The sequence below is a fragment of the Aplysia californica genome, unplaced genomic scaffold (genome assembly GCF_000002075.1).
Source record: "Aplysia californica isolate F4 #8 unplaced genomic scaffold, AplCal3.0 scaffold00273, whole genome shotgun sequence".
Lineage (NCBI taxonomy): Eukaryota > Metazoa > Mollusca > Gastropoda > Aplysiida > Aplysiidae > Aplysia > Aplysia californica.
The window spans coordinates 623,656-645,455 of record NW_004797543.1 but is presented as its reverse complement, the minus strand read 5'-3'; the positions used below and the strand labels follow the sequence as shown (position 1 = coordinate 645,455).

The window sequence follows — 21,800 nt, the reverse complement described above, 5'->3', positions numbered from 1 at the left end:
TTATTATTATTATTATCATCTTCAGTACTAGAAAAATAATTTTAACTATCAAAGAGAACTAGATGGACGGTCATGGACACAACAAGGTGAGCTATCTTCACACACATTACTGCAAGTTAACAGAATGACAGAATTCATCTTTTCCTGAGAAGAGAACTGCTATAAAGTTGTGCTTATGGACACCACGTTTACAAGTGAATTTCTAACATCACAGAATTCAACCACATCTTCTCCCAGTTTTCCTACATATGACTACATAAAAAAGAAATCACCCAAGCCTGTGTGGTTCACAAGCCTCACCTGTTCTTGATTCATGTCTGTGCCACATAGTTCTACATCAGGGCTCTGTTAATTTTTACGACATCTGGTAGATATACCAAGGTTAGTCTACTGTGAAGGTTAGCAACACTTTTTGCACACTTTCTATCCCTAGCATTATAGAATTATGTCCCTCCCATAAAGTCATCCCCTCCCCCCAAAAACAAAATAAAATAACAAAACATCAAAACAACAAACACACGCACACACACACACACACACACACACACACACACACACACACACACACACACAAACACACACACACACGCGTACTGATGAATAAATGTTGGAGTTAGTTGAACTGTTCATGTAGTTACAATAATCCTGATTGTTTGTGTGGGGTGATTGTAACCAATTTTTTTGTCTATTGTGTGTATAATATTTCTATTCTTATATACAATCTTTTTTTATTTTGCCCCCCCCCCCAACCCCCACACCCACACCATTTCGCCCTGACCCAGAATACAACTATGGAAGTGGCTGTACAGCAGCTGGCAGTTGTAATGGAGATGTTCAGTGTGTGATGTCTGGTGGAGGAAATCTGTGTCTGTGTCCTTCTGGCCAGTTCCATTTTGGCAGTAATCAGTGTATGGACAGTAAGTACGACTATCTAAGATTTCATTTGATGTAGATCTAGTGGTTTTTGTGTTGTAGGTGTAATCTTCAGTTCTGGAAAATAAATATTAGGTCTTCTTTGCCAATGCTGTAAGAGAAATAGAGAAGGTCAGTGAGCATAGGTCACTGCTCTGTGGTGCTGCTGTGTTAAATGATAATCGTCCTCATCTGCTCTTTTGACAAGTGAAGCCTCGAGCGTGAAACTTCATCATACCATTTCTCTGTAACAAATGAGAGCCTATTGTTGTGGAATCGATCAACATTTTTTGTCTCCATTGGTGGGGGTCAGAAACTTTGCAGTAAGCTCACAGGTCCTGTTTATTTTGACTTGCAAAAGGGATTTTTGTGGTGTCCATGAAGGAACTTCTAACAAAAAATGGTGGACCTTGGAGCAAGTGGCAGAATATAATAGGAGCCAAGATTTTTTTGACCAGTAAAAGTAAAAAGGAATTTCCTGGGGAAGATAGGATCAGGGTTCTTGTCTGAACTGCACTCTGAAAAAGAGGAAATCCTATTTACAGGTGGTTTGACTATTTGGCAGGCGTTTTTTTATTTTTTTTTAGCTTAGAGCAGTAGCTGCAACACATAATACAAACCTGGAAAAGTCCTGTATATTTGTATGAGGGGGATACTCAAGGTTTGCTGTTGTGAGTTAACAACTACAAAACATGGAAACTAAAGTAAATTCAACATCTAAAACGAGATTTTAGTGAAATTACGAAAATCTGATTTTCTTTGAGTCTCAAATATTCTTGCCAAGTACGAGAAAGACATGTTGAAAATGTAAAGATTCTGACTGAAGCAAAGAAAAAGCTGCATATGGGGCATAAGTAAACAGTAGGCCGTGTACACACGGCGCGAGGGCTCTCGTGGCCTAGAGGTTAAGGTGTTCGCCCCTCTTTCAATAGGTCCCGGGTTCGAATCATGGTAGCGACAGAAACGTTTCTTCTCTAAAAATTTTCTCATTTCACATCCTTTCGTGCTCTCTAACAATGTTCTGTCTCTGCTTTCATCTCCGCTTTCTGCCCCCACCCCCTCACCCCTTTTGCCCCCACCTCTGGGCTCCTGACTCTTTCTGCAGCCTTTCTACTGCTTCTCCTTGGCTCCTTCTTACTGCTGTCTTTCAGCCACACCCCTGATCTTATAATAGGAAAGATCTACTCCTAGCCTTCTCGGACAAGGGCAAAAAATCTCGGAAGTCCCGTGTGCAAGTGGTGCACGTTGAAGATCTATTAGTGGTCCCAAATCGATAAGAGTAGGCTTCGGCCGCCACCCGTGCAAAATTCAAAATTTCCTACCAGCTAAAAATGGTTCATGTGTCCTTATAACCTTATGCAGCCGCGAGCGCCGTAAAACACTTACAAAAAAACCAAAAACAACAACAACAAACAAATACTTGGCACATAAGCGGAGTCACAGCGCTCTGAGCTACCCCCAGTGGGTCGGGGGATATAAGTAGACCCACTGCCCCGCCAGCAGGAGGTGCAACCCCTTCACTGGCGATTTGTCGCCCATGGACATATACACTCAGGTGCACATGGGCGACACTTGCTTTGGTGTATCGTCTGTCTTCCATCGTCTTTCTTCCTTCTTCTTTCGTCCTTCCCCGAGCTGACCGGGGAATAAAATAAAAATAGTTGGCTGTCCCATCAACAGGGAGTGTTACCCCCCCTCCCCGCTGGTGGGATGCCACTCGTACGTCACTAGCTCTCTGATGTAGGGGTGGCATCTTTTGTCCGCTCTTGCTATGTCTTCTATCCATCTATCTTTCTTTCCGTTCTGTCGACCGAAGGTCCGGTCCAGCAAAGAATAGACCCCAAATCCCCGAAACGCGAGGCACCCTGTTGACCGTGGGGTGCGACCCGTACGACCGGAGAAGGGGATCCTGGTGGCTGAGGTGTGGCTTCCCTCACCAACACGCCACTTTGGCCCTGGATTCGGTTTAGACGGGCGGGTGCAGTGGCCTACTGCACTTAATCGGTTGCTACCGGTTCATAGAACCGGTTTTTGGCCAATCTTGGTTAGAAGGCAAGATCTCTTGCCGTCTGATTGGGAGTATACCTCCAGGGTAGCCCTGACACCAGCTAAGGACTTCCGAGCGGTGTCCCCTTGTTGGAGTCGGTGGAGGGTATTGAGCCCTGGAGATGAACAAAAACGTAATGCATATGGATATAAAATCAAAAATTTCTCCCCCTACCCCAATTCCCAACAAGTCCCTGCCGGGACTCCGGTCCTCCTCCCCCTCCACACTCTCCTTAAAAAAAAGCTGCGGTCCACCGTGACCGCAGCAAAACAAAACAAAGACGAAAGTCACCAACGACCACCCAAAAATGTACCGAACCCGTGCCCTCAAAATAAATAAAAATCGCAGTTCTTCAGTGGAACATTCGCGGTTTGCGTGCAAACCAGGCAGAACTCTCTTATCTTTTGACCTCACACACCCCAAATGTAATCTGTCTACAAGAAACTAAATTGCCAACACCCACATTCACATTGAAAAACTATCAAACTTACAACCAAATATACACCAAAAACCAAATCGCCTCTGGGGGCAACTCCATTTTAATAAATAACCAAACACTACACAGACAAATACAACTAAACACAACACTTCAAGCAGTTGCGGTCAGGGTCACCCTACACTGTCCTATAACCATCTGTTCAATATACATCCCTCCAAATTATCCTCTATCTTTAAGAGAACTAATAAACCTCAGAGACCAGCTCCCACAACCCTTAATCATGTTGGGAGATTTTAATGCCCATAGCCCTCTTTGGGGGAAATGAACCAACTGACACTAAAGGTAAAATCATAGAAGATTTCTTAACAAAAACCAATACTAGTATTTTTAACGACAATTCCCCAACATTTCAAAATTCAAATAACCTAAACTTTTCATTCATAGATTTAACCCTATGTGATCCTGACCTAATTCTAGACTTTCAGTGGTCGGTCCTGGACGACCCACACGGATCGGATCACTTCCCCATCAACCTAATTCCAAACATTCCACACCGAACTCCTATCCCGGACCGTTTCAATCTTAAAAGAGCGGACTGGGATGGGTTTCACATGGAATGTCTGGAGAAGCTCAATCCATCACAAACACAAACATAAACTTTTGAGCGATGTCATGAAACCCTTTTCGAAATCGTTCAAAAACACATACCAAAATTGTCCACCAAACCACGAAAAAATAAATGTTGGTTCACTAAAGACTGCCAAAAAGCTGTTGCGGAAAAAAAAATCAGCTCTCAGGAAGTTCGTCAACTCTAAAACAAACGAAGACCTCATCAATTTCAAAACTGCGCGAGCCCAAGCACGCAGAATAATCAGAACAGCCAAAAAAACATCTTTTCAAAATTATGTCTCTAAAATAAACAACAACACACCAATGCACAAAGTCTGGAAGATGATAAAAAAATTAAAAGGTACTAAAAAAGACACAATCAAACACATCCTAAAACCGAATAACTCCTTCGTAGAAACCGAAAAAACAGTAGCTGACTGTATTGCATCAACTCTTTCCGGAAATTCCTCTACCCACAATTACAACCCTGAATTCAAAAAAGTAAAAATGTCTTCTGAAAAGACAACTGTTGATTTTACCTCTTCAAATGAAGAAAACTATAATTGTAGCTTTTCTCTTAATGAATTAAAATGTAATATTGCAGAACTATCAAACACAGCTCCAGGCCCTGATCAAATACTCAACGAAATCATCAAACGTCTTCCTGACGAAACACTCCTATTACTCTTTGATATTTACAATGAACTCTGGCATTCTCAACAAATTCCGAACAGTTGGCGTCTTGCCACCATTATACCAATCCCAAAACCAGGAAAAGATAACCCTAACCCATCAAACTAAAGTCCCATAGCCCTTACAAACTGTTTCTGCAAACCTATGGAAAAACTTATTTACAAACGTCTAATGTGGTTTCTCGAAACCTCAAAATCCTTGTCCAATTTCCAATGCGGTTTTCGCAAAAATCGCTCTACAATTGACCATCTCGTCCGACTTGAAACTTTTATCCGGGAAGCTTTCATTCAAAAAGAGCACCTTGTGGCTATTTTTTTTCGACTTAGAAAAAGCCTTCGGATCGTAATCATCACGTGGTTAGACTGAGATGTTATGAAAGTCTTAACGTCTTTTCTTCTGTCGAGTGAGATTCCTTCAGAGATTGATGTGAAGTTTGAGGTCCTGCCTCTAAGATAACCTTACCGTGTTTTATGATGTGTTGGTTCTGTATCACACTGCTAGGTAGGACAAAACAGTTCACAGGTTTTCATCATAGAAAGAAGGCATGGGTCGAGAAATAAGACTCATAAAGTGATGTAACCTGGAAACACTTTAAGGAATGATATGGGAGAGAAATGAGACTCAGAAAGTGGTGTAGGCTGGGAACACTTTAAGGAATGATGTGGGACTAGATATGAGACTCAAAAGGTGGTTCAAGCTGAAAACACTTCAAGGAATGAAACTGGATGAGACAGGTTGGGAGAAATGTTGTTTCACTAGTTTCAGTTGCAGGGGCGAAGGCTGACTTGTTTGACAGGGTAATCAAAGTGAAATGGGACCAGATAGGGCCTGTAGATATCACACAAGAATCTTACTCGGGGCGGAATACATAAACATAAAGCAAAGAAGCAGAGATGTCAGTACTAGATCTATATGTTATAGATCTACCAGTGAGTCTAACTCTTTGGTAGAACATGACAATTATTATTTTTTAAATTTCACATTTGGCTGTTTTCGTTAGCCTTTCGCGGCCAGGAGCTGGTGTCATAATCGAGGTCACGATCTGATTATAGGACGGTAAAAAGTCGAGGAAAAAAAACAAGCACAAGCAGCAGTCAAGAGATTATCAAGAGTTAGTTCCCCTCACATTTGTGAGGTAGACTCGACCAGTGTTAGTTAGCTTACTTAATCAGGGCTTGTGATTGATTTTAACTGTGGCCCCAAAGGGGTGAACAGGGTATATGTGGCAATGAAACAGCTTTGACTGCCATGCAAATGTTCCCTTCAACTCTATTCCAGCCTCACTTTATTTGTTGATTACGAACGTGTTTTGACATTTAATTTATGAGGTTTACGTTTAAGGATGAATTTGACAGTGACAATGTTTCAAAATTAGAAAGGGAAGCAGTGATTATTTGATTATATAGACGCTTCGCCCCTGTTCAGTTAGTTTTAAATGAGAAGACTGAGCGTGACGGTGTCAGTGTTGAGGATTTTCTGTAAGAAAATTTCATCGTCTTTTTAGAATATAATGTTTCCATGTCTCTGCCAGCTTTGAAGAGTTTTTTTCTATGTCTACCCTCGCTGGTTGTGGGAACGACAAGAGATGTTCGATCTTGATGTGACATTCTTTTCTGTATCCTTAACACCTTGCCATAGTAAAAACCCTTGTCGTCAAAGGCAAAGGCATTTTGGGGAAAATGCCGATCGGCAAGATGTGACGGCAAAGTGTTAAAAAAGTGATGGGATGCTGGTATAATGAAGTCATTGCTTTGTGAGAATGTATGTAAAAAAAAATTATGATGAGATTTTTGTGAAACTAGTGTTTTATTTGTGTCCTTGTTGTTGTATCCGGTTGTTTTTCTCCTTGTCTTCTTTAGGACTGGCTCATGGAGCTGGCTGTACTGGCCTCACAGATCCTTGTCAATATGGACTATCGTGTGTTCCAAACAAGAACTTTGCACCGAAATGTCTGTGTGATCCTATAAGTAGTTCGTACTGGGTCGTAAATTCCTGCAGAAGTGGTGAGTACTAAAGGAATGTTTAGAATGTTAGCACTTGTAAATATAGACGACTGGGGACATTTTTAGCTTGTTTAGTCTACACGTCCATCAAAAGGCTAATGTACGAAGTTTTTGCTTGCTGTGGAACCGCCTCAAAAAGATCAACGTCCACCATGCCAGACGAGCTAAACCTATTTTTAGCCCAGTGCGTTAGGATTACGAAAACAACAGACAGCACGAGCGACTTCTTTATTTATTTACATTTTCAGCATTGTTTCTGGTGTGAAGATCTATAGGGACATAAGTATATGTCTAGACTGTACAGCATATCCCTGGCGTACATTTTAGCTCATACGAGCCGGGTGAGGGGTGACCTCAGGGTGTCCCTAAGTTAAAGTACCGTGCATGGTGTGTAAATGTGTAAGACAAAGTCAGGCGTACTTTTACTCTTCTAATCACATTCAGGACTTTGTGACTCTTGCTGACTTGTAAACAGCACATTAATGCTGGCGCGCGTTTGTGTGTGTTTGTGTGTGTGTGTGTGTGTGTGTGTGTGTGTGTGTGTGTGTGTGTGTGTGTGTGTGTCAGCTGTTGGTTCATGAGAACAACGTCAGCTACTTTCACAGACCATGTTCCTCGTCTGACTTTGAGTGTGTTGTTTATTTTCAAAATGTAAGTCCCTCTCTGAGTGGCTTGTGTTCTGACTTTAGATGCCCCATCCCAGTCTGGATGGCTCTGCTTTCAAGCGCGAAGAAAGGAAATATCCTGTACCAAAAATACAGCAAAGATAACTGCGATGGCATGTACAATAGGTCTTGATCTATATATATACTGACGGTCATCAAAAGCGCACAATTTGGATTGAGCACATTTTGTACTACAATTGATCCAGTGACATCAATTGAGGTTGACAAAAGTTCACAGATAACAGAGGTTACCGATCATACAAACATAATATAAAAAAAATGGAGTTCCCATTTCAAAACTGTCAATGCACACGTAAAACACGCAAAACTCCGATATGTCGACCTCAAACCTAAACTTTGTTTAGCGAGACAGATTTTATGGCTGTTAGAGAGATATTATATTCGCCCTTTATAAAGACTGACACACTTTACTCTGTGTGACGGATTTTTTTCTGCGTATTTAATGTCACGACTTTCCATGCAAGAACGTGAAAGGGCCATTGGAATGCCCTAAGCTGGAATGGCAGCACAGCAAGTTGCCATGCGCATGAACTGTAGCCACTCGACTGTTATCCGGTCGTCTCAACGAAATACAGCTACTGGATCTACAGCAGACCGTCGACGGAGCAGCCAACCACGAGTTACATCACCAGCGCAAGACCATTACCTTCGCCAACGTTACCTTCGTGACTGTTTCCTGCCGGCACCGGAAACAGGTCGTCAAGGGGTTGATCGGCGTGGACCAGTATCTGAATGGACCGTGCGACGCTGTTTGCGGGAAGCAGGACTTGCACCCAGACGCCGGTACGTTGGTCCTGTCCTGACACAGAGACTCCTGTCAATAACGTTTGCAGTGGGCAAGGCAACATTTGCTGTTGACATGACCCCAGTAGTCTTTTCTGACGAGAGTCGGTTTCCCTCTCTTATGCTGACGGGAGAAGAAGGGTCTGGAGACTCCCCGGCGAGCGTTACGCCAACTGTTGCATGCTGGAGGTCGATAGATGGGGAGGAGGCAGGGCATGGTATGGGGAGCGTTCAGCCACGATTAACACACACCGCTGTACTTCTTCGACCAGCCTGTGAATGCCAACACGTACCAGCAGGTTCTGCAGAACCACTTCGTGCCATTATTTGGTCAACACCCAGAGCTGGAGTTATTCCAACACGACAACGCCCGCCCGCACACCGGTCGAGCCACCACTGCTTTTCTGCAGGCAGACAACATTGATGTCCTGCCTTGGCCATCACTGTCTCTTGACATGACACCAATTGAGCATGTGTGGGGCGTGCTCGACCGCCGTTTGTCCCGAGGATGTCCTCTGCACACTCTCCAAGAGCTGAGGCGTTCTTTGACAAATGAGTGTGTACTGATTCCACAGGTGTTCTTTCAGTATCTTGTCAATTACATGAGAAGACGCTGCCAATCATGTATTCAGGCCAATGGAGGACATACACGATACTGAGGAACCAGTTAAAAACTCAATTAACCGCTCTGATTTTGGGGGGCTCTCGTGGCTTACAGGGTAAGGTGTTGGCCTCTCATTCAAAAGGTCCCGGGTTCGAATCCGGGTAGCGACCAAAAATTTTCTTCTCTAAAATTGTCTACTTTCACCTCCTTTCCTGCTCTCTAGCAATGTTCTGTTGTCTGCTTTCATTTCCACTGTCTGCCCTCACCCCCTCACCTCCGTAAAACGCTTTACAAAAACAAAACAAAATCCTCATCTCCTTTGCCCCCTTCTCTGGGCTCCCGGCTCTTTCTGCAGCCTTTATACTGCTACTCCTTGGCTCCTCCTTACTGCTGTCTTTCTGCCACACCCCTGATCTTCTGGTAGGAAAGATCTACACCTAGCCTTCTCGGACAAGGGCAAAAAATCTCGGAGGGCCCGTGTGCAAGTTGTGCACGTTAAAGATCCCTTGGTGGTCTAAAATCGATAAGAGTAGGCTTCGGCCGCCACCCGGGTAAAATTCAAAATTTCCTACCAGCTGAAAATATTAGGTGTGTCCCGCGCGCTCATATGACCGTATGCAGTTGCGAGCGCCGTAAAACACTTTACAAAATCCAAACAAATCAATCTGTATTTTGAAAACGGACTTTTGTGCTCGCCGTGCCATTTAACCGTTTCATTTCATTTCAGCTGTGAATATTCAGAAAATTACCATACTTTGCAATGGTATATCATCTGTTAAAAAATAAACACACTACCAGTATTTGAATTGATTTGTAAGTGGTGCGTTTTTAATGACCATCTGTATATATTATCATAGTTGTGTTGAGCTATACTGACTTGAAACGTCTACTATTACATCTATATAATATATAATAGCGGGGATATGCGCTATACAAATGCTATCTATTATTATAATTGCGTACATGTGGATGGCTGTTTTGTATAGCTGAAAAAACAACAACTACGGAACGCACAACCATGACAAATTACTGAAAGTAGTTCAAAGACTAGGCTAGGTTTCTATCAATTCAGATAGTGCTTGCATTCGCCTAATAAATGAGAAAAATGGAAAACGCTATCTGTCGTTTACGATTTTCCTGTTCGTTATTTCAATACAGTGTTCAAGACATATAATATTTCGTTTTCCATGAAAAAAAAATTGCTCTTCCCTCGGAAATAAACAAATCTTCTAACTCACAATTGTAATCAAGTGAGGCTTCCATTCACTTGCAGTGCGCACTGTATCCACATTGGCTTGATGATTGATTATTTTGAGTCCGTTCATCGAACGGGGTACCCAGTAATCTATAAATAATTGCGTATTTGTGGATGGTTGTTTTATATAACTACTACGGAACGTAGAACCATTAAAAAAATGTTGAAGGTAGTTCAAAGACCAAGCTAAGTTCCTATCAATTCAGTAAGGGTTTGCATTCGCCTAAAAAAAAATTAGAAAAATAGAAAACACTATCAGCTGTTTACGATTTTCCCGTTCGTCATTTCAATGCAGTGATCAAGACATAATATTTCTTTTGGCCACCTTTATTCTCACCCTGGACCCATGTCTCGCTATTTTCAATCCCCCCTCCCCTGGTGAGAATAGCTCCCACCCCGGTGTGGACATGAGGCCAGGACTCCCCCTGACCTCTCGAAGGCTGATAAAATCACCTAGGTCCTTGGTGGCTTACCGCATGTGGCTGGGAACGAATAATAATAATGTAAAAACATTTTTCGCCTCTCCAGTAAAAAAAAAGGCTCACTACTGACGCTACTGAACGGAATGTGGGAACGACCACCGGCTGGACCATTCGTTGTTTACACACTTAACGATGGCTGGCCTCTCTACACACTATGGTTCAAGGAACAGAGAGCTTAGTTTAGTTTAGTTTTACGATGTTACAAGAGAGTAACAAACATAAAAAAGAAGAAGGGGAGATAAGGACGACAGATGTTTGATAGGAAAGAAGAAGCAAACCACACCAGAGCACCCGCCAACGACCCACTGGAACAGAGAGCATGTACGAACGTAACGAGACACGAGCACGAGACTATGCTCTTGAACGACGGTTAAAGGGTTGTAAATTATTCAGATCAAATGAGCGAGGGCGTTAAATCGTGTTATCTGCAATTTAGTTAAATAATTCTAAGCTATCCAAGCTCTTTTTTTCATTTTTATTTTTTCTTCTTTTCTTCTTTATTTTTCCTTTTTTCTCTTGCCTCTTCTGTCCCCTTCTTCTTGAACACTTGGAGTTTGGAGCCAGAAAAGAGCCAGAGAGCCAAAAGGAATTCTCCGGGCCAGACGCGATCCAAAAAGAGCCAAATTACTGGGATTTGGCTCCAATTTGACAACCCTGACTGTGACTAGAGCTAGATCTACATCTATTCGGACACCAACACGATCCTGTGGAGCATTAGCCCCGGTAACCTCAGCCCTGATCCCTCTTGGGTAATTTCCGGTAAAACAAGGGAGGGGGTGAGAATAGCGAGACATAGATTATTCTCACTTCCATTTCGTTTTCCATGATATAAAAATTGCTCTTCCGCAAGAAATAAACAAATCTTGCTTGGACACTTAAAGCAGAGATGCTGCGGATCGCTTACAGAGAGTTACTTTAAAAGTTACTTTTCTATGGTAGTTAGACTTAGAAGAATCAGATGTATCTCTGTGATAGATCTAGATCTAGATTCATGGGTGATTGCCAGGACTCCCAGAGCATTTTATAAGCAACATCAGAAAGTTTGATTGTCCCCTTCAAATGAGATCTTTTAGGTGTCAAAAGATCAATATGCAAGGATGGAACCCAAATGTCCGTGTGCAAGGGTAGGTTTATCACTTGGTTGGCTCATTACTGGCAACAGGACATAAAAATTAACAGTTTCTGCAGGTTTATTTTTTAGACTCGGAGGACCAAATAAAATCCTGAATAACAATGACACATGGCTGCAGTCTTAAACGTATTATAACCAATATGTTACAAGACAGTCTACAAACACACAACAAATACATCAAAGAAATAAAGGATGCATACCAATACGCAACTCAAAATGAACTTCAAAATTCCAACATAATCAATTCATGAAAATGCTAGATCACTCGGTGAGCACGAGAGACGTTACAATGCACCGTCCTGTAAAGAAGTTTCTTATGCCAAATGAACCAGTTTGGCATCGTGATTCTATTGTGTTAAACAAATAACAGCCTAAAACGAATCTGCGAACTGCACCCAGCATACGATCCTCTGCAATACCCCTTACAGTTCCCAACAGGAAATGACGGATGGAGTCTAACTGAAAATGAACAAAAAAGTAACCCTACTGCAGTTCTATAAATTATATCTTTTCACAAGACAAGGAAACCTTCTTCTCTTAACAAGGCGTTTGCTTCAACAGTCATGCTTTACCATTACAAATAATAAAGCTCAGGGACAGTCTCTTTGTGCAGTTGGCCTAGATATCGCATGCACAGTATTTTTACATGGAATGTTGTATATGGAATGTCCCGAACTGGGGATAAAGATGCTGTTCACATCTTGGCACGTTTACCAAGAGGGCTCAAAATAGACAGAGCTGGGGATCCTTTGTTGCTGCCCAAAACGCCAGATGGCGTAACGGGTAGTAAGTAAATAAGTAAGTATGTCACATCCTGGCACTCAACAGTCAAACCAGGAATGTTGTATATTCTCCAAAGGTTTTGGACGATATACACCATTCTTAGGTGAGTTTCACTTTTGAAAATTCTTTTTTTTTAGGGTAGGCCTATAGAATAGAACCATCCTGTTTTAATCAAATAACTGTTTAAATTACTGTAGTATTGCCATTTTTATTTACATCGCAACATTAATTTTTGTCAAGAAAACATATTCCCTTTCATAGAACGGGTATGCAGATTAGTTATCCATAAAAGGACTGGAAGAAACGATTACAGTTGCAAAAAGAAGAGAGAATTGTGAGAAAATTTCCTGTCAAAGGAAAATTGAACACATGTTAATCACAGAGAAAGTCTGTTTGTTGGTGGATGGTTTGTTGAGTTTGCCGTGTATTTTCCATTATAGTCAGTTGATGCAATATAACATTGTTTACCAGAGTTTGTTTCAAGTGAACTCTTTTGTATTTCATATGTTGTGTCTGGAACTATGACCCATCGAGCTTCAAGCATGTGTAATTATATGAATCAATTTTTTCCTTCTGTTTTCCCTACAGTTGGCGATATTACAGTGCTGACAAGGATAGTCTCAAGGAGCACATCCCGGATAGACTTCAGTTGGACTGTAACCCCCCAAGGATTTGTAAATAACTACCAGGTGGTCACTCATTCTGACCCGCAGACTTGCTCACAAGGACAAGGGCAGTACAATAAGGATGATGTGCCTGGGACAGCTCTCAGAGTTTCAAGTACAGGGCTCAGTCCTGGGGTGAAATATTTGTCCACTCTGACCCTGGTACTCTCCGAAACAACTGACTACCCTCAAAGATCAAAAGTTTTCAATTACACTGAAGCCTGGACAAGTAAGTTATTGTTAAGTTTGCTTCTTGAGATAATGAAGAGTTCCTTTTAATCAAATAGAAAGTCTTACTCGATACACAGGAGAAAATGTTCCTTATCTTAAAGTAGTCCCAATCTGGGAGAAAGGAATGATGAATGCAACTCAATGTGAGACTTGTAAAGAAGGATGAGCAAAACATTGAGTTTGGACAAGTTTTCTTGAATAATTAATTCATGGTGGATGGTTGATAGCTGTACTCGTGTGGTTTGCTCCTTCTTTCTTGTTAAGCATGTATTGTTCTTATATTTCCTTCTTCTTTTCTCTGTGTGTTACTCTTTAGTAACACCTCTATTCTTTGACACTTATGTGACATATTATGTATCATGTGATCTGTTGTAACTAGTTAAATCAGTATGTACTTTGTAAAACATTATGTATCATGTGATCTGTTGTAACTAGTTATAACAGATCACATGATACATAATGTTATACGAAAGAAAGTACATACTGATTTAACTAGTTTCAATGAGCCGAAGGGCACCGTCTCAAAGGCTACTGGATAAACAATGATATCAAGTAACAACGGGTCACATGATACATAATGTCACACATATTATATATTTATCTAATTAGTAACAACAGGTCACATAATGTCACACATATTACATATTCATTTAACAGATCACGGGATACATAATGTCACACATATTACGTATTTATTTTTTTGTAACAACTGGTCACATGGTATATAATGGCACAAATATTATATATTTATTTAATTAGTAACAACAGGTCACATGATACATAATGTCACTCTGCTGTAATGGATTTCATGTCTTGTTCAAGGACACGCCCCAGTGACCAAATGTTTAGAAGTGTTGTCTCAGGCAGTTCTCTATATTATTATTAGTTTTGTTTTTCTGTAGTAGTATTTTAATTTTGGAAGTCAGACACCAACTTTGTGTGTTAGTCCTTTCTGGTGGGTGGTTGGTAGGTGCTCTGGTGTGGTTTGTTCCTTCTTTCCTATATCAAATATCTAGTTTCTACCATCCTTATATCTCCTCCTCCTTCTTTTTATATGCTACTATTTAGTAAAACCTCTAATCTTCGGCACTTGTATGACCTAACTGTGTTGTGAATTCCGTAACACTCTTAAGTAAACTAAAAAAATGTATGTAACGCTTTGACAGTGAGTAGAGTTAGAGCCTTATATGGATATCCGCAAGGTAGTGTTGGAGATTTGGTTCATACTGTTGCTCAATTGCCAGCATTCAAGGCGTTGCCAAGGGTGTTTGGGGCAATGCTGTCAATTCTTAGATTTCTGAAGTATTTATTTTTCAATGTCTACTTTACGGTAAATTAACATGCAGCTGTAATTTGTTCCCTTAAATGTAAAGGAAACACTAATTTTCTGATCTCAAATTGAATTTTTGTGAGTGGACTAGGTAAACAAAATACATATTTCAATCAATACTTCCACTGCACTTAGCCACAGATGTTTGTGGTATTTCATTGAGAAAAAAAATTGCAAGAGAGTAATAAGAAAAAGAAGAGGAATCGCATTTGTATGGCACTAATTTCTGTTCAAAAGCTAGCTCTATGATCTTTACAATCTATCCTGGTTGACTCAATGTCATTCTAAAACAATGTCAACTTCCAGTAGGTTGTCAGATTGCTTCATATATACATGTGGACATCTGGGCTGTGGTAGTTGGGACAGATAGATGTTTATGTGGGCACCAAGCACTAGTATTCCCCAGTGTCAAAAACACGTCAAGTCTCATTGCTCTCTGGTAAACACAACACTCATGGGGAAGACATTGGTGAGGATATAGTTGGGGGAAATGGAGACAGAAAAGTTTTTTGAACACCTCTTGATGATATCCCACTCTGTCGTGTTTTGAACAAATGTCAGAAATGTTCACAATGCTGTTGCTGCAGTATGTCGTGTGTGACACAGGTAACATTTTGTTCTGTGGCACCTGTAAATGGAAGTCATGTTGTCTTGACACCTCGTGACGTGTCTGTTTTCAGAGCCTGCCCAGCCTGGAGCAGTGATACCTGGAAGTAGTACCCTCTCAGTGCCGCGTACTGCCCTCAAGTTTGGACCTTCTGATGGCTGTGTCGCTAGTTATTTCGTGGTAGTGACACGGCAAGGGTCAATAGTTGAAAGCAAAAGTGTGACTAGCGAGACAGCGGTCTTTGACAAACTGGTCGCAAGTACTTTCTATGGCTATACAATTAAAGCCTATAACGGCATCAATGAATTCAGTGTCCCAAGGACAGGAAATTTTAGGACAACAGCTGCGGGTAAGTCATGTTGTTGATATGTGTTTTTGTTATGATGTGCAGTTTGTTGAGACTCAAAGCAGGTCAGTTTTTTTGTTTTTTTAGTTTCTGAAACAATCTTGACTGGTGTTTGCTCCTTGGGGCGGACACTAACTTTCATAGACACCCCCTTATGGAGAATTCTAAAAGAAAAGGAAGTGAATGACCTTTCAGGTAAAATCCTTAGGACTGTTGTATGTTTGGAGCTGCCATAACGTTTCCAGAAAGCGTCAATTGTACCCAACTAAAGAGGAAAATGCTCAAGAATATTTTTTTTTAAACGTATGCTAATCATAAATTCAGTTTTGAAAGTTATCACCATACACCATGTTATGGGTTTTCTCAGAGCCACATGCAGATATAGTGAGTTGAGTTTTGTGCAAAAATTGCATAGCTTAAATTGTTTTTTCATTAAGTAAATCAAATTTCTGATAGAATTGTTATGTAAGATTTAAGCCTACCTTGTGTTAGTCTCTATTGCCGTGTCTTTGTCATCTGTCGGTGATAGGGGGCCCCCAATCCTGTAGTCCGGTTGAGATAACTTCAGTCACGTCTTCTTGTTAGCTTCTCTCGCATAAGACTGGCGCCCGTGCTATTTGGTCATGCGCGATGCCTTTTTCGTTGGCCAGGTGCTCTAACGTTTATTGGCCAAAATGTTGACAAAACAAAATGTTCGATCCAGCATAACCCCCCTCCCAGTGAGGTTCCTGGTAATACGAAGAAAAACACCAGGAACGGAATGATATGAAGTTTAAAAATCCAACCTTTGCGCCCTGGCCTAGTGGTTGAAGTAGGTCAATTGAAACTCTATCTTGGCGTCTATTAATGTCCAGAAGAAAGTGATTTTCATGTTTTTCAAAAATCTTGTAGGGGCCATCTTATGGTCTTTGTAGAGGATGTGCGTCATGTCTCACATAAGCGTAGCCAGTGGAAAACAAATCGTTGGGTATGAAAGATGTGGGAGTGCTGACACATGACGTTGACGATGGTTCGAACTGCGCATGGTGTTTTGAAGTTTTCTGAGACAGGTAGCATCTGGTTCAATTGTCCTGTCTTCTACTGCCAGGAAAATGTCTCCGGGTAGCCTCAGGTTAGTTCCTTATAATAGCTCAGCCGGTGAACAACCTGGGTTGGCTCTCCATGAGGAGCTTATTCCCAAGAGTACCAAAGATAATTCATCAAACCAGTTGGGTCCGGAAGTACGTGCCTTGAGAGCTGCTTTGAGCTGCCGGTGGAAACGTTCCACCTCGAAGATCATTCGCTTGAGGATGATAAGCTGTTGTGTTGTGGGTCTGAGCCCCTAACAACTTTTTGAATTCATTCCAAAGTCTGGATGTAAACTGTGGTTCTCGGTCAGAGGTGATATCGTGTGAAATTCCAAACCTTGAAATCCAGTGATGGAGGATTGCTGAAGCTCAGGTAGATGCTTTAAAGTCTGGAAGTGGGATAGCGTCAGGCCACTTTGTGAACCTGTCAATGATTGTCAATAAGTAAATCATATCGTTGCTTGCAGGTAGTGGGCCTGCGAGATCTACATGAAGACTCCTGAATCTGTGCGCAGGCGGACATTGTTCCGACAGTGGGGCTCTTGTGTGTCTGTTTATCTTTGATAATTGACAAGCATGACATTCCCTGCACCATGTTCGTATTTGGCGTTTCATGTCTTTCCAAACAAAGCGTCGGGAGATTGCTTCCTGAGTGGGCTTTGGTCCTCCATGTGAAAGACCATGGATACTGTCAAAGATCTTCCTCGTCCAGGGCGATGGTAGCACAGGTCTAATTTTTCCAGTTGACACATCACACCATATCTTTGTATCTTCAATGTTGAGAAATCTCAGTTCCAATCCAGTTTCCTGAGTGAAATAAAGGTTAATCTCTTCCGAGTACAATTGACCTTTTGCCAATTCATCAAGATTCTGTTTGGATAGCTCCTCTGGAGATATGGCGTTGACAGAGTAGTGAATGCTGTGAACTCAAGACAAGGCGTCTGCCGGTAAATTGAATCTTCCTTTCACATGTTGAATGTCAGATGTGAATTCAGCAATAAACGATAAATGCCTGGTCTGTCATGGAGATCGATCAGCCATCGACTGTATAGCTGATGTCAGTGGTTTGTGTTCCGTGTAAAGTGTGAATTTTCTTCCCTCCAGGAAATACTTAAAGTGTTTGATTGCACCGTATTCCACCTGGAGCTCTTTATCGAAAGCATTGTATTTCTTCTCCGCCTCAGACAATTTTCTTGAAAAAAAAGCGAGAGGGACCCAAACCCGTCCTTGACGCTGCTCGAGTGTTGTCCCTATTCCTTTGTCTGAAGCGTTAACAGTGAGGCCAGTTGGAGCATCAGATTGAGGATGATGTATTAGGATAGCGTTTCCCAAAGCAGTCTTGGCTTTGTCAAAAGCCTCCTGACATTCAACTGACCATTATATTTGTTGTCCTTTTCCACTTGCTTGTTAGTGAAGTGGAGCAAGAACTGAAGCTATCTGAGGAAGGAATCTGTGGTAGTAGTTGAGCATACCAAGAAAACGATGCAAACCAGCCATGTCTGTGGGTGTATCACAGTCCTTAAGAGCCTGAATGCTATTGGGAAGAGGTAGAATTCCTTTTTGGTTACACAATGACCCAGAAAATCCAATTCAGGGAATCCAAAAATACACTTAGACTTGCTGATAGCAAGACCGTTGTCTTTGAGTGTTTGAAAGAGTTGCTCTATGTGCTGAACATGTTCTTCGGGAGAACGACTAGCAAGCAAAATATCATCAATATAGACGGACGTACAAGGCACATTCCTAAGGACACCATCCATTAGCCTCTGAAAAGTTTTGTAGCATTTTTTCAGCCCGAAAGGCTTTCTTACGAACTCCCAGAGCCCAAAAGGTGTTATGATTGCTGTCTTGGTAGTTGAGTTAGTTTGCATTGGGATTTGATGGTAACCTCTGACTAAGTCAATCTTTGAGAAGACAGTGCATCCTGTAAGTTTGCTGTTAAAATCCTGAATATGCGGCAAAGGGTATCTGTCTCCAACTGTTGCGTTATTGGCGTGCCTGTAATATCCACAAGGCCTCCAATGTGCAGAGGAGGTGAAGACCATGAGGATTTTGATCGTCGTATAATACTCATTTCTTCCATTTTCAGAAACTCAGCTTTAACTGTCTCCAGTTTCTCAGAGTCCAGTCGTCGAGCGTGAGAGTGTACCGGTGGTCCAGTAGTAATGATGAGGTACTCAACTCCATGTTTGTCTTGGAGTCAAAGTTTGGTGTAAGAATGTCTGGAAACCTTTTGAGAAGTAGTTCTGAGTACTTGTTGTGAGGCGTAGCTGATAGGTCAGAGACTGGAATTGAGCTGTTGGAGGATGTCATCAAGACTGAAGCTTTGTTTGGAGAGAGTAGGCGCTTTCCTTTTAGATCAATTACCAAGCCATTGTTGATTATGAAGTCTGCACCCAAGATTGGGCTGTTTACATCGGCGAGATAAAATCTCTGAGAGTATCTTTGTTTATTTCCGAAGTCTAAAGTAAGCTCACGTGTACCCCAGGTCTGTATTGATGTATCATTGACTGCGAGAGGGAGACTGACACCTTATGCTGAATACGGTCTTCCTTCGATGAGGGAAAAACAGAAATTTCAGCTCCTGTGTCTATGAGAAAAATGTGCCAGTGTTCAGGTCTGCTATGGATAGAGTAATACCTTGCTGTGAGTCGACTGCTGCCTGGCCTAACAGCCAACTGGACCGTTTCCCGACTTTGCCTTTGGTTTGTCTGACTTCATGACCAGCGACGAAAATTTGCACCCTGGTTGGCAACGCTGAGCTGCTGGGCCAAACCTGAAGTGATAGAAACATAGGTCTACAGTGTTTGTTTTGGGTTTGTGATGACTGTAGCGTCCTTTTCTGAGAGCCTCGTCTGCACTGGGCACGCCAGTTTCCTGCTCTGTCAACACTTCTTGAGCCTGTTTAGATACTCCTGCGATTTGAGGTGCTGCTGATTTGGCTTCCCGAATGTGATCTGTAACATCTGCAAGCTCTTCTAGTCGAGTAATGTTCTGTGCAGCCAGTATTGTGCGCATTTCAGTTGGGAGGTTTGCAAGAAAAAGGGCTCTTTTGAGAGTGTTTGGGTCATCATTCAAGGCATTTATTCTCCTCAGTAGTGCTGTTGGTCTTTTATCTCCAAGACCGTTCAGATTTAAGAGTTCTGCATCCTTCTGAGCTTGAGTTTTTTCAAAAGTTTTTATTAGGCACTTTTTGATGGTACCGTATTTCTCATGTAATGGTGGGGAAAGGTGCACAGCCGAGATTTCACCAGCCGTCTCTGCATCTAAGGAACTGACTACATAGTCATATTTTTGGGGGTTTTAGACGATTCCTTTGGTTCCGAATTGTGCTTCTACACTAGCAAACCACACCTCCGGAGACTTAATCCAGAATTCAGGCAATTTGAGGGAGACTGCTCAAACTTTTTCTTCGGCCATCATCACAAGAAATAAACTATGTTGACTAATCTAGATGATGATTTGCAATGATTGGAGTTTGAGAAAACCAAGGTCAGACCTTGAGAATTCGTCTAGATCTATCTAGATCTGTATCTTTGGATCTAGATCTAGGGATATGAGACTAAGAATGAAAATGCGAGTTGTATGAACACGAGTTGCGTAAAGGCGTGGAGTGACCGTGACGAAAGTCAGAAGATCGCTTGTATTAGGAGGGGGAAATTGGCTAGATTCTAGATCTTTGAAACCGTGCAGCTCCAGATCAGCACTTGTTCAGCGCAGGGTCACCAATATAAGATTTAGACCTACCTTGTGTAAGTCTTTATTGCCGTGTCGCTGTCATCTGTCGATGATAGGGGACCCCCAATCCTGTAGTACGGTTGAGAGAACTTCAGTCACCTCTTCTTGTTAGCTTTGCTCACTCAAGACTGGCGCCCATGATATTTGGTTATGCGCGAAGCCTTTTTCGTTGGCCAGGTGTTCTAACTTTACTGGCCAAAATGTTGACAAAATAAAATGTTCGAGCTTACAGTCAAATGTATTTTATCCTTGTATTGAAAGACTTCTATCTTCTTTCTTCCTTTGTAAATGTACTTGGCCGTACCACTTTTCCTCCGCATGTTTTTTGTTTTACTTTTCTCCGTACAAAGTGGAATACCTAGACAATACAGTCGAACTTTCTGAAACGGCCACCTGTATGAGACAATCAACTGTACAAACGGCCACATGTATAAGACAACCACCTGTACAAACAGCCTCTTCCCACCCACTCACAACCTCCTTGTGTTTTTTGTCAGTACCTTGACACAGTGTAAGACATCCACCTGTCTCAGACAACCATTTTTCTCCTCGATAACGGATGGGCGACTTTGATAATTTCCGCTATAGTTTCAGTTGCTTGAAGAATCCGAAGAAACATTTATTGAAAGCGTATTCACAGCATGCTTTGAGCTGTTATATCTTTGTCTTGTTCACAGAACCAGGTCCCGTTAGTGCTTTAAGCAGTTCTTCAGTCACTGCTACTGGCGTTGTGGTGAGCTGGCGAAGGCCGTCAGAACCTAACGGCAATCTAAAAGGATACAAAGTTTGGGTGACAACAGGCGGGCAGTGCGTTAAACAATTCCATGTACAGTGTCTGGACTGTGATGTGAGTTGGATGGTTTTGATTTTTACAATACATTACTTTAAGTTTATCTTGTGTTTGTGTTTCCTTTGTGCTCATGTATGGAGAAATATACTCAGTTTGCTAGAGTTCAACTGTAATTCTTTTAGAATTAAGGAAAGTGTGCCCCACTGGACAGAGCCTTAAATGTTTTTATGCTTCTTGTGTTTAACCATTGCCTCAAAACTTTTGCTAAATATTTATCAAACATCCAGCATTCACATATGTTCTGCCGGTGGTTGGTGGGTGCTCTGGTGTGGTTTGTTCCTTTTTCTAAGTAACGTCTATTATTTATCTTTCCTCCTCCTTTTTTGTATTTGTTACTCTTGTAACACATGTAGTCTTCGGCACGTATATAACCTAACTGAGTTGCAAGAACCGTAAAACTCATTAAAACTAAATTAAGAACGTGTTCTTTGAGCAGACAGTAAGGTTAAGCTTGTATTGCAACTAGGCTTTCTACAGGCCACTTTCCTACCACAGCTTTGTCACCAGAGAACATGTTTGTCCATGTGATTATCTGGCT

General features: G+C 41.7%; 1 protein-coding gene across 1 annotated transcript in view; it reads left to right on the top strand.

The window, feature by feature from the left end:
* The window catches only part of LOC101851049, a gene marked incomplete in the record, with an annotated part of 38,654 nt that overhangs the window by 4,669 nt on the left and 12,185 nt on the right, over positions 1–21,800 (top strand). The window contains 5 exon segments of the mRNA XM_035970493.1: positions 783–917; positions 6,560–6,703; positions 13,017–13,322; positions 15,335–15,610; positions 21,090–21,259. Of these exon segments, the coding sequence (XP_035826386.1) occupies positions 845–917; positions 6,560–6,703; positions 13,017–13,322; positions 15,335–15,610; positions 21,090–21,259 (969 nt within the window).